This window comes from Phocoena sinus, chromosome 19 (assembly GCF_008692025.1).
Source record: "Phocoena sinus isolate mPhoSin1 chromosome 19, mPhoSin1.pri, whole genome shotgun sequence".
Lineage (NCBI taxonomy): Eukaryota > Metazoa > Chordata > Mammalia > Artiodactyla > Phocoenidae > Phocoena > Phocoena sinus.
The window spans coordinates 42,025,796-42,041,657 of NC_045781.1; the positions used below are offsets into that span (position 1 = coordinate 42,025,796).

The window sequence follows — 15,862 nt, forward strand, 5'->3', positions numbered from 1 at the left end:
GGGCCTCTCACTGTTGTGGCCTCTTCCGTTGTGGAGCACAGGCTCCGGACGTGCAGGCTCAGCGGCCATGGCTCACGGGCCCAGCCACTCCGCGGCATGTGGGATCTTCCCAGACTGGGGCACGAACCCATGTCCCCTGCATCGGCAGGCGAACTGTCAACCACTGTGCCACCAGGGAAGCCCCCTTTTCTTACTTTCTTAGTTTCTCCTTTCATTCTATCCATCTCTGTTCCCAGTGTCAAATTCCTATTAAAATATCTACAAATGGCTTATTAGAGAGTTTGTTTCATTCTGTCTTGGTGCTAAATTATGTGCTCACAATCAGTTATAAGTTATTTAGGGCAAGGATGTGTTTTATTTATTTTGATCTTCTTAGAGACTGTACAACCAGTGTTCACAATATATTAGAGAGGGATCCATGAAATGTAATTCACTGTGATAATTGCTATACTAACAGTTTGAGCAAAATGCTATGGGAACCCAGAGGGGAGAAAAATTAATATTGCTTGGAAGGAGTCAGGATGAATTCACAGGTGAACTAATGTCTGAGCTGGACTTTGAAGAATAAGTAGGATTTTTACAGGTAGAGAAACTGAATGAATAAATAAATGAATATTCTCTCTGAGCCTCATATTTTATAATTAGATTCTAACACCTGTGGGTAGATCCCTTGTGTGTCGCTCCCCATGTCTGGAGCAGTCCACATTTCTCTATTCGGCTGAAACAAATGTTTCTCAGGTGGAATATATTATTTCTAAAGTCAGTCTAGTTTATCCAATAACTTCAACTTAGCCCTTCAATTCTGGAGCTTAGTTGTGGATTACCAATTCAACTATTTTATCATTGCATACTTAACCTAAGTATTTAGCCATAATCCTCAGCAAAGCTGAAAAAAAAAGACACTCTGCTTCTTTGACCATCTACTGACAAAGTCCAATGAAGCCCAGGTATTTCTTGGAATATTTGTATCAACACATAATAGCTGTGATGCATCACAATGTAAACATTTGTATGTTAGAACTTTGCCCTGCAATTATCTAGCCTCTTTTAACCACTTTAGGAAATTGGGGTTGGAGTAAAGAGATATCCGCTGTCGGGTATAGCAGGCAGAGGAGAAAGAGTGATGTGTTAGGTGACATTCCTTCCTTTCCCCCTCTATCAGCTAAGAAAGCAAAAGGATAATTTATTTCTAGATACCTGTACAGAACTCTAGCTTAGCACCTGTCACAACGTGAGTTTGTTTACTTACAGGTCATCTCCCTCATCAGGCTGAGAGTAAACTTCTCATATTCGTCTCTGTAAAAATCTTCGTGTTTCCTGTATCTAGCATAGTTCCAGGAGCCCATTTGTGGAAAGAGGGAAGAATGGATTTAATTAATATGGAGGAATGGTTTTTCATCTTTTCCAGGTTATGGATTTCTTTTTAAGAAAGCTTATGAATGTTAAAGACTTTCATCCCAAAGAAAGAGATGTGTGTAGGTACACAGTTGCAAAAATTTGTATACAAGTTTAGGGAGATCACAGATGTCTTGAAGGACATGGACCTCAGGTTAAAACTCCATGAATTGAGAGAGGGTAATGGCAAATTGTAAAACCACTTCTAATTTGTACTCTTGGTCAAACTAATATTACAGCTGAGGTAGGGCTACTAGACTCAATATATATTATAATTAGATGTGGAAAGAGCACCATAGCAAACATAGGTGGTGGTATCAAGACCAGTGTGAATAAGAACTTGTGCAGTTTGCATAAGTCTAACCCACCTACTGTTGGGATGGGATGACCTAGAGATGTCTTCCGTTCTTTGTTTAATTCACTCAGGGGTTTCTATTTTCCCATTAAAATTTCTCCTCCCTAATCCACCCTTTGAATCCCTCTGGCATTTACCTCCTTTCCCACTGCTAAGTCTGCTGGATTCAAACTGATTGCACTGTATCTCAGGACTTGCAATCATTCTAGATCTTGAGAGACTTTTGTTTCCATGAGACTTCAAATGAAAACTCCGACTCAGACCAACCAACTCATAAAGTGCCAAAGTACTTCATCAAAGTGAATTAGATGCTTGATTATCAGATTTGGGCACTTTGAAAGATATAAGAGGTGAGAATATTCTTAACTCAATGGCAAAACTATGGAAACAAATTTCGTCTTCAGAAATATTTGCTAGAACACATTCTAAGGGTGAAAATTGACACAATCAAATAATAATTTGGTTACAATTTCAGCACAAATTTAGTCACTGCTATTTCCCACCACTATCAATCCTCCATTTTAAAATTTTATTTATTTATTTACTTATATTTGGCTGCATTGGGTTTTCATTGCTGCGCGCAGCCTTTCTCTAGTTGCAGTGAGCAGGGGCTGCTCTTTGTTGCGGTGTGCAGGCTTCTCATTGCGGGGGCTTCTCTTGTTGCGGAGCACAGGCTCTCGGCACGTAGGCTTCAGTAGTTGTGGCTTGTGGACTCAGGAGTTGTGGCCTGCGGGCTCTAGAGCGCAGGCTCAGTAGTTGTGGCACATGGGCTTAGTTGCTCCATGGCATGTGGGATCTTCCCAGACCAGGGATCGAACCCGTGTCCCCTGCATTGGCAGGTGGATTCTTAACCACTGCACCACCAGGGAAGTTCCAATTCTCCATAATTAAGGAGTGTTCCCAAGGTGGGGCAAAGATAATTTGTGGTCTAAACGTTTTTTTGGTCTGTGACTCGAATCTCTCTAGAAATTTTCCTTTCAGGTTTTGTGTTTGTTTAGCAGGTTCTCTACAATGTACATGTGACTAAAATTATTTCAACAGCCTTAATTGTATTACGATGATGAAGATTCTGTAGATCTTGTGACAACACATTCCTCTGTTCTGTATGAGTTTGTTTAATTCCTTTTCAGTGGTTGATATTTGAACCTCTTTCATTGAGAGCAGATCCAGCTACACAATTCACTAAGGGCCTAAACAGGTCCAGGAGGGGTTAAAGAACATACCATCAATATAAGAACTGCCACTCTATTGCATAATTTACACAACCTTGTAGTTGAATCTGGGCTTCTTGTGACTTTTTAATAAAATAGCTACGGAATGTGATACAACAATTGGGAAGTAACATAAAGAAATTCTACAAACTACTTAATCTGCTTTATGCTTTGTTCCATGACTCTATTGTAATTTTCAGTGAGAGGAAATTTCCAAAGTTTATATGCTTAAAGTTTTACTTTTCGTTGTGCATAAAGTTTTATGAAGGTATACGATTTGGTGATAGGGTGGTTTTTAAAATATAAAATAAGACTATTTCTAATATCACATAGAAGGGGAAGCAGATGAGATATTTATGACCAGAGAAGGAAATATCATTGGAACTTGAGGTAGCATGTAATTTACTAAAGACACAATGATCAGATAGTTATTTTTGGTAACCCTGAATATCAGGAAGATCATATTGTATTTTGTGATCAGAGCAGAGCAAACACTGTTTACTAATGAATTTATGTGTGTTTTCAGTCACTGAAAATTTAAGTACAAACTGAAAATCTGGGTCTCTATGCTATTGTGAAGCAAGACCATGAAAACTACCCATTTAAGCACTTTTTCCAAAAAATGTATATCTGTAAAAGGATGGGAGGTGGAGTTAACCAGTGAATTTTCAAATATTCATTTAGATATAATCACTGCTTGATGCAGGGCTTGATGGAGTGCGGCCTGAGCTTAAAGAATCCCTGGAATTCACAGTCTAGGTCAAGTCACTCTTTGGGAGACCCCTATTCACTTTGCTCTTACTTAATCAGGGGAAATCTGATTAACATAAAAAACAAAGCATCAGTCCTGGGGAAAAAGAAAATCACAAAAGGGCAGAGAAGTGTTGAGGGAAAGGGGAAGAAAGAGGCTTTGCCAATTCTTGACTTGTTAATTAGAGTCAGAACAGCAATGGGGATTTCCTATACCCTAAGTTTGTTGAATGATTACATAGGTCTGGGGAAGAGGCATACACTCAGAGTGACTCACCCCATTTTTTTTTTTTTTTTGTATTGGGGTTTTGCCTGGTGCATTGCACTTTCCTCTCCTCACATTATATATTGACTAATGGAGGGGGGAGGTCTCCAACAGGTGTTTACACCTACTCAGATTCAAAAGCTTTGGCCTAGGCCTTAGCCCATTGGGCAATGTGGGGTTTGAATCTTCCTCTCTTAAATGAGTGGGACTCGGACCAGTTTTGAAGGGACTTCCGTTGGGACTTGTTACAACAGCGTACAGTGGTGATGTAGACTTGAGGACAGTTTCTTGTTCTGCTTTGCCATCTTGGGGTGGGTCTGAAAAGCTTTCTTACCTCTGACAGGAAGAAAATGTTCACAGGGTTGATTACTATACAGAATGCAGTAAAGAGAATTGGGCAACCTGACTCAGATGTTCAGATGGAAAGATAGGTAGAGTCTGATGACACAAGTTTAAATTCTAGGTCTGCGGGTAAAGCTTTGCAGAGGGACCCACCCCAGAGACATCTGCACAGGGGCCTCCTTTGCTGAGAGCTTCTCCCCCATCCCCGCCACTCCAAGTCCAGATGAACTGCTCAAATTCCTAGGGGAAAGGCTCTATAAATTGTGTGTGTGTATACATATGTATGCATAACACTAATTTTTAAGCTTTGTAACTATCTTTGTAGATAAGAGAAACTAAACCAACTCAAACAGCTTAAAAATGTTGCCCCAGTGACCGCTGGCATCAATATTCTACACAAGATTAAAATTCCCAAGTAGCATACCCTGCACTCCAATTGGTATTTTAATAACTTGATTAAAAATTTCTCATAAGTCTATTAGAGTCAGGAAACGGTCTGCGGTGTAGGTGAAGATTTTCAGTTTTTGCAACGGAAACTTTTGGCTGCCATGAACAGAATAGCAAAAACTCAAATGTGTTCTTCCCCCATCCTTGCCTAGTCCAAAGGTAAAAAAATGAAAACCGTTTGGAAGAATGGTTTTTAAGTTTGCTTTTTTCCTCTACAACAGTCACGTGGATTAATATGATTCAATTTTTAAATCGACTTTCATCTCCCACACCGAATAAACCCGGCCATCCCAGCACAATCAGAAAGACTTAAAAAAAAATTTTTTTTCAGCCCCTAAAGGTTGGGGGAGGGGGGAGAGAAAAAAGGGGAAGGGGAAAGGGTACTTTAATGAAAAAACAACCAATAACGCGAGGTCTTCAGGATATGGTCCGTCATTTCCTAATTAAGAAATGAGTTTGACAGCCTTTTGACCAACTCAATTCAGACATCGCTATGCAAACCCCAAAGGGGTGGTGACTGTGCAAGCGTCGACACTCTATTCCCCTGCGAGACCCCAAGCCTGCCCACCCAGGACGTTCCGGCTCTGGGGTCTTTCCCATCTTCTCGCAGACGCCTCGGCTCCCCCCCTCCCCAGGTCTATCTCCTCCTACGCTCAGCTCGGCGCTGGGCTGGCCGCCTTCGGCTCGCCGCCACCAGGTCGGTGCAAATACCTTTTCCCTCCCCGGGGCCCCAGGCGCGGACACCTCCCAGCCTCCCTCCCTCCCTCCCTGCCGGCGGGGACCTTTCCCAGCTCGGGAACAGCAGCCCCAGGCCGCGGTTCGCAGGAAGCGAAGCCCTTGTTGATGCTGTTCCGTGGTGCGCCGCTCCGCCCTCCGGCGCCGCCCGGGCTCTTCCCCGCTCTGGGGCGCCCCCCTTCCGCGCCTGCGCAGTGCCCCGCGGGAGGCGGGGCTCAGATTCCTGTCAGCGGCGGCGGCGGCGGCAGCGACCGTCAGTTTTCGCTGAGGAGAAGCACGAAACGGACCCGTTGGCTCTCCCCCTCCCTTTCCCCGCCCTGAACCCCCCTCCTGGCTTGCCGAAAATTAGTCTCCGTGGAGTTTCCCCTCCACCCCGACGCTGTTTCCTCGGTCCTCGGCTCAGTGGAAGTCACTGCCCTCGAGGAGGAGGCAGCGGCAGCCGCCCTCGCCTGCCGCCCCCGGTTCGGTGCCCGCGGTCCCGGAGAGGAGGTGCCGCCGCCACCGCCGCTCCCCCCCTCCCGCTGCCCTCGGGCCGGGCTGGGTCGAGCTGCGATGCCCTCGGACTTCATCTCATTGCTCAGCGCGGACCTAGACCTGGAGTCGCCCAAGTCCCTGTACTCGCGAGGTGAGTCAGGCTGGGGGCTGGGGCGTGGGGGCGGGGAGGCCCAGCCCCGCGGAGCCGGAGGGGTCCCGGTCGGGGGCGGCTGCCGAGCCCCTGCCGGGATGGCCTGTCTTGGGGGGGTGGGGAGAGGCCGAGGAGGTCGGGGGTTGGTGGAAAGGGCCAGGGAGGAGTGGCGGCCCCTCCCCCGCGGAGCCGCCGGCCGCAAGGGGCCCAAATGCCGTCGGCCCCCGGGTCTCTGCGGACCCGGTGGCTCTGAGCGCTCCTCGGCGGTCGGGCCCCGCCACCCTCCTCGAGCGGCCGGCCCTGGCCTCCCCGGCTCGGGGATCACCCCGGACTGGGCCCCGCGCTGGGGCCGCCGCGATCCGGCTGCTGCGGCTCCTCTTACCAGGACCATCGTCCCCGGCAAAGTTGCCCCCAAACGGGTGGCATAGCCTGGAGCGGGTTCTGGGTTCAGGGTCACCATTTTTCTCCCTCTCCAGGTTGTTTGTGCGCCGTCGTTCTGCCCCCCTCTCCCTCCGGCCTAGTCCACTCCCTCCCCTTGTTGGGACGGCCCCCCTCGACCAGGCGTCCTTCTTTCCTCGTCATCTTATGGCTGGAAAGAGCCCGAATTTTCTTTCCTTTTCTTTCTTTGTTTTTTTCCTCTCTTTGCACTTCTGTGGCATTCAAATTACCTACTTCTGCCTCTGTTTTACAAAGAGAGGGGTGCTCTCCCTGAATTAGTTTTATTCCTCTCCTGTCCCAGGGGTACCGGCTCAGGCACAGTCGTGCCCTTTGAGAATTTTCTCTTTCGTTGCCGTTCCAGGGCTCGCTGCAGGGAGGGGGCATCGGACACAGTTTCCCGTTTTAAAACTCTTTTGGCTAAGACCTGAAGGGGATTCCCGGGATATAAAATATTAACACTTGAGCTGATCGCTACTGGGATTAAATTCCTATACTGGACACCACAAGAATGTGTTAGAACAGGTTCCTTGTGCAAGGGCCATCAAACCAAAATGCTCCCACTGCACTCTTAGTCACTTTTTAAATCACTGGGAGGGCGCAAAAGACATAACTGGGCTATTTTACCATGTTAAAAAAAACATTGTGTGCCATTGTGAACCTCCTTCCTGAGAAATTCAGGGTTTCTTCGGTTTTTGATTTGATGTATCCATCCGCTGATTCCACCTCCTGCTAAAAGGGGGTCTTCAGCTTCACATTCATGTATTTAAGATCGTTGAAGTGAATCAGAGTGAGGTGGTTTTCTCTGGAAGGTGCTGTATAGACTGACGATTGAGTTTGTACACAGAGTCCTACTTAGTAACTGTAGCCATTGTCTGTTGCTCTGATGACTTTAGTTGGCAGTCACCATCCTGAAATAGTTTGGAAATATTGTAGTTTTGAGTGTCAGAAAGGAAGAGACGATATCTAGAGGTGATTCTTAGAGAAGGGCTAATGTGGTACAGTTGGGTGCTAAGAATAGTCAAAACATTAACACCATTTGTGCAGTAATCATCAGATAATTTTCCATGAAACAAATGCTTTATGAAAATCTAAGCTTAGTATAGAGACCAGTGTAGAGGCAATTCAGCCTTCTTTTGCGAGAATATATTCACAAATAGGGACTTCAGCTCTTAAAATTACGTGACAATTATATAAGAGATGTATGCTATCCTTGGCTTTTTTTTTTTAAGTCATTCAGCATAAAAAGTACTTAATGCTTTTTGTGTTTTTCAGATTCTCTGAAGTTACACCCATCACAGAATTTTCATAGAGCTGGACTATTGGAAGGTCAGCAAAGTGCCATTTTAAAGCATATTGTGTGAGTATGCAAAGGCTTTCTCTGAAATGGAGTTTAAATGAGAAAGTGTTAAACTTTGCAAACTCATACAATCTAGTTTTCTCCTAAAGAGCCTGATCCTTCTTTTAGAGCAGCTGAATGTTTTAGTGGATTTTGTTACTGTGTTTGATGTCCTTGTTAGCTATTTTATCTGTTTCGAGAAGCCTTGGGAAAAAACCCCACAAAACTATTAAAAATTATGTGTTGGGTATTCTACTGTAGAATTCCATATCTTGATTCTAGTTTTTACAAAACAAACTGAATATGAAAAGGCTCAAACATTAAGATCATGAACATAACTAAAAGAGTGACACCAAACACATATTTAGTTTGGAAAGTCAGAATTTAGAACTTTCATATGCTGAGCATTTCAGAATGGCATATTAATTATTTATTACAGAAGCATTGATGTCATTACTCTTGCATCATTTTTAAGGATAAGGAAAGCCAAGTAATAGAGATGATGATGGAGCTATGCTTAGAAAAAAGGGTTTTAGAAAGTTCTGGAAATGTTAGAATGTGTAGTATAATTTAAACAGCTGACGATTACTTTAGAAAACATTATTCTGTGTTGTTTTTAGCATTTTAAGACAAAAAAAGGACTACTTGTTTTTGCAGTTTTTGAAGTGATTTCACGTATGTCATTTTTGAATCATGTAATCCTGGGAACTGGACAGCAAGGATATTAATTTTCCTATTATAAAGATGAGTAACCTGAGGCTGAAATTAAGAGACTTGGGGGAAAAAAAATCATACGGTAGTAGAAACAAACAGTGCTTTTGTGTTGTAGTTGGTGCTCTTTACCCAAAGCCAGGCTGCCACTGTAAAATATATATGTAACCAGTAACATAAGCACTTTATGGTCCACTTAAAAAAGGCCCTAAATATTTAAGTTCGACTTGAGTGTAGATGTCAAGGGAAAAAGTGGGTTTTGTAATTAAGCTTAAATTTGAATACCAATTTAGCTACTTGTGACCTTTAGCTCTGTGACCTTGGGCAAGTGATTTTACCTCTCTAAACTTTATTGTTCTTTTATAAAAATGTATATAATCTCTTAAATTTAGTGAGCTAATGTGTATGAAAATGCCTGGTATAGTGTCTGGCTTAATAAATTTTTTTTCCTTTAGTATCAGCTAAATTGTTTTAACTATAATTTAAAGCATATAAAAGTTCTCAGATTAATTATTGATTATACTTATAAAAAGTCCATAGGTATATATATACCTATGGTATATATTAGTATGAAAATCAACTACACTTTGAGGCAAGGAATTTTTAGAAGTGTTTCTTAGTGAAGTAGATTTGTTGTTTCTATTTGTATTGTTCAATTTGTGACCATGTTGTGGAGTTATATTTGTCTGTACAAAAACTCATCCATTTTCTGGGCAGCAAACCAGAGTGTTATAATCATAGAGATTATCAGGCAGGAGAAAGATAAGAAAAAAAAAAAAAACGAGTGTTAATTATTTAAGCAAATATTTTTAACAAGTTGATGGAAATGCAGGCAACAATCTAGTATGTATATTTACATGTTTATGCCAAAATACTTTCACTAATTTTTCATTTTGGTTGAGAGGACACTCAGTTATTTAAAGTAATACCACCCTTTATTGATTATATATAAGTTGTAAAATGTATAAGTATCAAGTATGTCATGTTCTCATATCTTTGATACAAGGTATCATAAGGAAGTTGTTTGCTTGTGTGATGAAAGGATTTAATCTATGTACCCTATTTCTATTTTCAACCTTTTATTATGGACATTTTAAAGAATACACAGAAGTGGAGAGAATAAAATGATGAACACATCATTTTGTTTATTTATGGGTTTATGGGTTTATTTATTTATTTATGGGTTTGGTGGTACCCATCACCAAACTTTAATAGCTATCAAAGTATGTCTACTCTTGTTTTTTTAATCCTCTCTCCTCCCCCCAAGCTGTATTATTTTAAAGCAAATACCAGACATCATAATCATTTCATGTATAAATACTTTTCTATTATAGTGATATTTTTTATATTACTTTTTAAAATACTGTATTCCAGGAAATACAAAAAATTCTTATTTCAGCAAGATATTGTACAGCAGGAGGCTACTGCTCCTAGTGTATAAGAGCAATCTGTGCTAAGTTTATAGGTTATGTGGTCAGACTTGGGTTCAAATCCTTGTTTGACGTTTGTGTGTGACCTCAGCTTAGTCATTTAATCTTTCTGTGCTTCAATTTTCTTTTTTAAATGGGGGCAATAATATCTTCATCAGAGGTGTTGTTAAGATTATTTGAGGCAAATTCGTGTAAAGCATTTAACCTGGTATATAGTAAGCTCTATAAATGTTAGCTAAATTTGAAAAATTAAATTTAAAAATTTAAAAATTTAAACAGCCATCTATATAGTTCCTACTATGTGCCAGGAACTTTACAAATATGAACTCACTGAATTCTCATAACAGCTGTTTGAGATTGTTACTATTACCCCATTTCACAGATGAGGAAGCTAAGGAGGCATAGGGAGTTTTAGTAACTTACCTAGAGTCACACAGCTGGTAAGTTGTAGAGCCAAGATTCCAGCTCAGGTAGTCTCACTTCAGAATCTGTTATCTTAAGTACCATACTGTACTGACTCCCTACGATATATAATATGAAGTATTGTCTAGTAATATTTATGTATGTATGCTTTGCATCAATAGTCTAGGTTTCTTTTTTCCTTTTTTTTTAACAAAGTATTTTTTAACGGTTTAATCCCCCCCGCCACCGCGTTGGGTCTTCGTTGCTGCATGCAGGCTTTCTCTAGTTGTGGCAAGTTGGGGCTACACTTCATTGTGGTGCGCAGGCTTCTCATTGCGGTGGCTTCTCTTGTTGTGGAGCACGAACTCTAGGCATGGAGGCTCAGCAGTTGTGGCACACAGGCTTAGTTGTTCCGTGGCATGTGGGATCTTCCCCGACCAGGGATCGAACCCGTGTCCCCTGCATTGGCAGGCAGATTCTTAACTACTGTGCCACCAGGGAAGTCCAGTAGTCTAGATTTCTATCTAATAAGTAAAAAACTCAGCCCAGTGTGAAGGGAATTTAATTATTATCATACAATTGGTTAAATTTTTTAGAGAACATAGGTTTTACAAATTAAAAGTTTTTTTTTTTTTTTTTAAGGAAGACAAGGTTGGAAAACCTACAGTTGGGTATTTAGCTTCAAAAATAGATTTTAAATCTCTTTACTGTTCAGTTCGCATTTATCTTTCATATCAATGCTGATCCTTCTACTCCCTCTCCCCCTTTTCAAGAATAGGAAGTTAGGGCTTCCCTGGTGGTGCAGTGGTTGGGAGTCTGTCTGCTGGTGCAAGGGGCGCAGGTTCGTGCCCCGGTCTGGGGGGGATCCTGCATGCCGCGGAGTGGCTGGGCCCATGTGTCGTGGCTGCTGGGCCTGCGCGTCCAGAGCCTGTGCTCCACGACGGGCGAGGCCGCAGCAGTGAGAGGCCCGCGTACCACACACACACACACAAAAAAATAGGAAATTAGTTTCTTATTTTTTACTTGAGATATAGTTGACATATTACATTATGTTAGTTTCAAATTCACAACAGTGATTTGATACTTATATATATTGGGAAGTGATCACCATAATAAGTCTAGTTAACATCCGTCACCCTGCATAGTTCTGCTAATACCGTTTTATTTAATTTGGTGATTGCCTGACAATGGGAAAAGGGTCTAGCTATTTAATGTAATGATATGTAGCCATTAAAATAATGTTTCTGGTGACCCCATAATTACATGTGAAACTCCTAATAAAATAAGTAAATAAAAGATATTGTTGCAATTATATTAAAAATAGCTTGCATAGAAAAAAATCCTGGACAAAAGTATATACTACAGATTTTTACTTTTTGATTCTATTTTTGCATTTTCCCTACCTCTTTAAAGAAGGTAGTTTGTATATATTTTTTAAAAAATAAAATGGTTTACACTTACAGTGTTCAGACTTTAAGGCTAGGGTTCTTCTTGGAGGACCTGGAAAAAATGTTCAACTACAGGAAAAAAAAGGTGCCATTTCTTACACTTTCTGTATTAAAAAATGTTGATTTTGGCATATATAGTTTGCTATATAAAAACTGATATTAAAAATTAAGCTAAATAAGCAAATAATAAGAGGTCATTCTAGAAGTACCTATAGAGATGTAAGATAAGATGGTAGAAAAATCAGATAAAACAGGAAAAATAATATAAGCAAATTGGAAGAAGTAAAGTAATAAAAACAATGGATTAAATTTTTTAAATGCTTTTAAAAGTGAGTTAAGAAATTACATATGGATCAAATTAAAAGAAAATATGAAATATTACATTGAGTAAGGGGAAAATAACCTTTTTTTTAACTACTCTCAATCTGTTTGATATTGTACCATGCATAATTTTACTTTATAGTTCAAAAATGAAAATCCTAAAAATAGTTTTTTTTACTGATTTTATGGAATATTTCTGAATTGCCATTAAACCTGATTTATTTCTTTCCTAGGGCCTGTGTTCGTAAGGTAGTTAGGCCATTAACTCTTTTTTTTTTTTCATAAATTTATTTTATTTATATATTTATTTTTGGCTGCGTTGGGTCTTTGTTGCTGTACTCGGGCTTTCTCTAGTTGCGGAGAGTGGGGGCCACTCTTCATCGCGGTGCGCGGGCCTCTCACTGTCGCGGCCTCTCTTGTTGTGGAGCACAGGCTCCAGACACTCAGGCACAGTAGTTGTGGCTCACAGGCCCAGTTGCTCCGCGGCATGTGGGATCTTCCCAGACCAGGGCTCGATCCCGTGTCCCCTGCATTGGCAGGCAGATTCTCAACCACTGCGCCACCAGGGAAGCCCCAGGCCATTAACTCTTACATGATGAAATGTGTGAAGATATCTTACTGGAAAGGACTTTTTGAAAGTATTTAACATTAAAAGTAATCTATTGGCTTCTTGTTTAGTATCTAGTATTCTCTATTGCTCCATACCTAATAAACTAAAAATATTATTGAGGAAATAATTATGGAAATGAATTTCAAACATATGACAGAATCATACCTAGTTCCTGCCAACTTTTTGTTTCTAGGATCCATCTCTCTCTGATTTCCTATCATTTGTTTTTGTGTCTTCCTAAACTCTGCTTTTTTAATTTTTATTTTTATTCAATACTGGAATTCTATTGCTTGTTACAATAAGATGATAGAAATTCATATTTAATCAGATGGTCCTTGGTCTGCTCTTGATTCATTCTTGACTCTACTGTATTTATTCCAGGAGTCCCCTAAAACTTGAAAATGGTAGTACAGATAAACATTTCTTATTGTGGTCAGTTATATATAAAAATAACCACTTTTTATTAGAGAAAGTTGACCCATCAGATTATTTTCTATTAAGAATAACAGGTAATTAGAAAAAAATAAAGATCAAATTAATCTGAGATACCAGTTGGGCCTGATGATGTAGTGACAGGATAATTCTGCTAACTTTATGAGAAGTAAAAGACTTTCTTCAATAGATATGTTGCTTATTATCTTACTCTCTTTTCTTGTTGCTAAGATTTTATTTCAAGTTACATGAAAGAGAGTCACATCTTTTATTTCCTGTTGCCTTAATAAAAATCAAGGTTAAAAAACTAATGAGGTATATACACTAATTATAAACATGTATTTGAATGAAAAGGTAGAAATAGTCTATGGATTAACTACAGGTAATGATTTCAGCTGCCAAATGTAAATAAAGCCTGATGTTGTGATGAAGGATCTACATATTTGATGGTTTGAACTAAAGATGTGATACATGAGATTTTTCAGTTACTTTTACTTATTCTTAATAACTTAAAAATAGATTTTTTTCTCTTGCTTTTATTTTTAATATTTATTTGATAAGTAGGTACTGATTATTACTGCTGGCCAGCCATGAAGGATTATTACTGCTGGCCACCCATTCAGAAATGTTATTATTAGTCCTTTAGTGAATTTGGTAGTTGGTTTTGAAGGCGAGACAAGAACAAAAAAGTTACTAATAAATAGTGAGCCAAGTTTATTATTCTTATCTTTATAAATTTAGTTTTAGTTTTAAAAAATCTATGTAAAGCAGTCTTTGTAGGACACGTCAAAAGAAAGTGTTGGTAAAGAGAATAAAGAATAATAAATTCAGTGTTAGTAATAATTGAAGTCATTTTTTGAGCAATTTGTGTGTACCAGCATTTTACAGATATTTTCCACGTTTAATCCTCAGAAAAGTCCTGTGAGATAGTATCAGTATCCCTGTTTCATAAACGAGGAAACTGAGGTACAGAGGGATTCACTGATTTTCTTAAGGTTACATAGCTAGTGGACGAGGCTGGTATTTGAAACTTGACTATTTTACCCCAGAGTTTTGAGTTTGTACTTACTTTCTTACAATACAAACATTTGATAATTGGCATTTACACTTCAGGCCCTAAAAAGATTACACCACTGTTCAGATGGTATATAAAGAGTACTTTGTGTAGATTTCTTTAGCTTAACAGTTCCCATAAAGTAAGGAGAAAAATTCTATAAGCCACACAAAAAATCAGTAAAGATTATGATGATAACCCTTTTTAGGAATATTTTAGCACTCAAAATTAGCAAATCATTTCCTGGCTTTGGTGCATGTCTTTAAGATTTAGCTGAAGCACACTGCTGGTTGAACCACCTCTGTTTTGACTGTTGATGGTGCTCAAAAGTGAAAAGGAGGGGCAAGCCACCACCTAAGGAGAACTGCTTTAAAAACGGAAGATGCCATGGGGCTCTTGATTTCTTTGGCAGTAGTTTTATGGAAGCATAGAAGTCATTGCACCCTATTTCTGCTGGTATGTTTCAGAGCGTAACTAAACCTGAGAAGAGATGAGTAACAGAAAAAGCAGTACTCACAGAGCATTGGGAGTTAGTTCTATTTATTGTCGTGGTTGGTGTTTGTTTTTGAACTTCCTGAAAATTCTGTTAGGCAGTAGAAAATTTGCGTTTTAATTCTAGTTAAGCCTTGAGACCATGTGGAAAATCGTGTAAGCATTCCTTTTCTTCAGCAGAGACATTGTCATCAGTCTTGCTTACCTAAGAGTTGTGAGGACGAATAACAGATAACGTTAGAGGATTTTGAAAACTATGAAATGCTATACGAATAGTGATATTTTGCATAGGGCCCTATTAATTTACTTTGGTTCTTCTTTCCACTGTCTGTCTCTTTTTTTCCCCCAATCTTCCCATTCTACCCATGTCTCCATTTTCTCATGGAACTCTCTACATTTTGCTTGTTGGTTCTGCTGTTCTTGTATTCTTTCTTTCCTCTCTCTTTTAGAAAAACAAACCATCCTTATAGAGGTACACAGGTACACCCATTTCAAGTGTTCCTTGAGTTTTTAACAGGTGTATGCATTTGTGTAATCACTACAGACAAGATACAGAACATTTCAGTCATCCCGTTACGCTACCTCTTGATCTTTTGTAGTAAATTCTGCCCACTCCAGCCCCTCAGGAAAACTGATGTTTTTCCTTACCAAAGATTAGTTTTGCCTTTCTTTAGAATTTTGTTTAAGTGGATTTATACAGTACACACTATATTTACAGTATACAGTGTGTACTCTTTTCTCTTTAACTTTTGTTGTTCAACCACCATAACCTTCTAGAAAGGAAAACTAGTTTTTTAAAGGGCATAAAGTTAATAAGGCATTTTTTATTCTCTTATATATTCCTATATTCTATAATGTAGCCAAGTGTAGTTTTTTAGAGATGATTTTTTTTATGCTTATTTGCAAGGTTACTTAGTCATAATATTGTTATAGTATTACATAGTAATATTATAATAATAATATTATTATTATTCATTCACTCAAAGTGAATTCACCCATATATCCTGGCCACATATTGCTTATAGTTTAGTAAAAGAGATTGTATGTAAATAAACAGTGATAA

The 15,862-nt window shown here is 39.7% G+C and overlaps 1 protein-coding gene across 9 annotated transcripts in view; it reads left to right on the forward strand.

The window, feature by feature from the left end:
- The first annotated feature begins 5,713 nt into the window (after nucleotides 1-5,713).
- The window catches only part of NFAT5 (nuclear factor of activated T cells 5), a 138,200-nt gene continuing 128,051 nt past the window's right edge, over nucleotides 5,714-15,862 (forward strand). For 4 of the 9 annotated variants that reach the window (XR_004347119.1, XM_032614745.1, XM_032614750.1 and 1 more), the window contains exons 1-2: nucleotides 5,736-6,125; nucleotides 7,836-7,889. Coding sequence is in view for 5 of the 9 variants with exons in the window: in XM_032614745.1 (XP_032470636.1) it covers nucleotides 6,053-6,125; nucleotides 7,836-7,889 (127 nt within the window). In the remaining 4 variants the exon portion in view is untranslated. Of the gene's footprint in view, nucleotides 6,126-7,835; nucleotides 7,890-15,862 lie in introns of all 9 variants that reach the window. The other 5 variants (XM_032614747.1, XM_032614748.1, XM_032614751.1 and 2 more) reach the window with 4 other exon arrangements.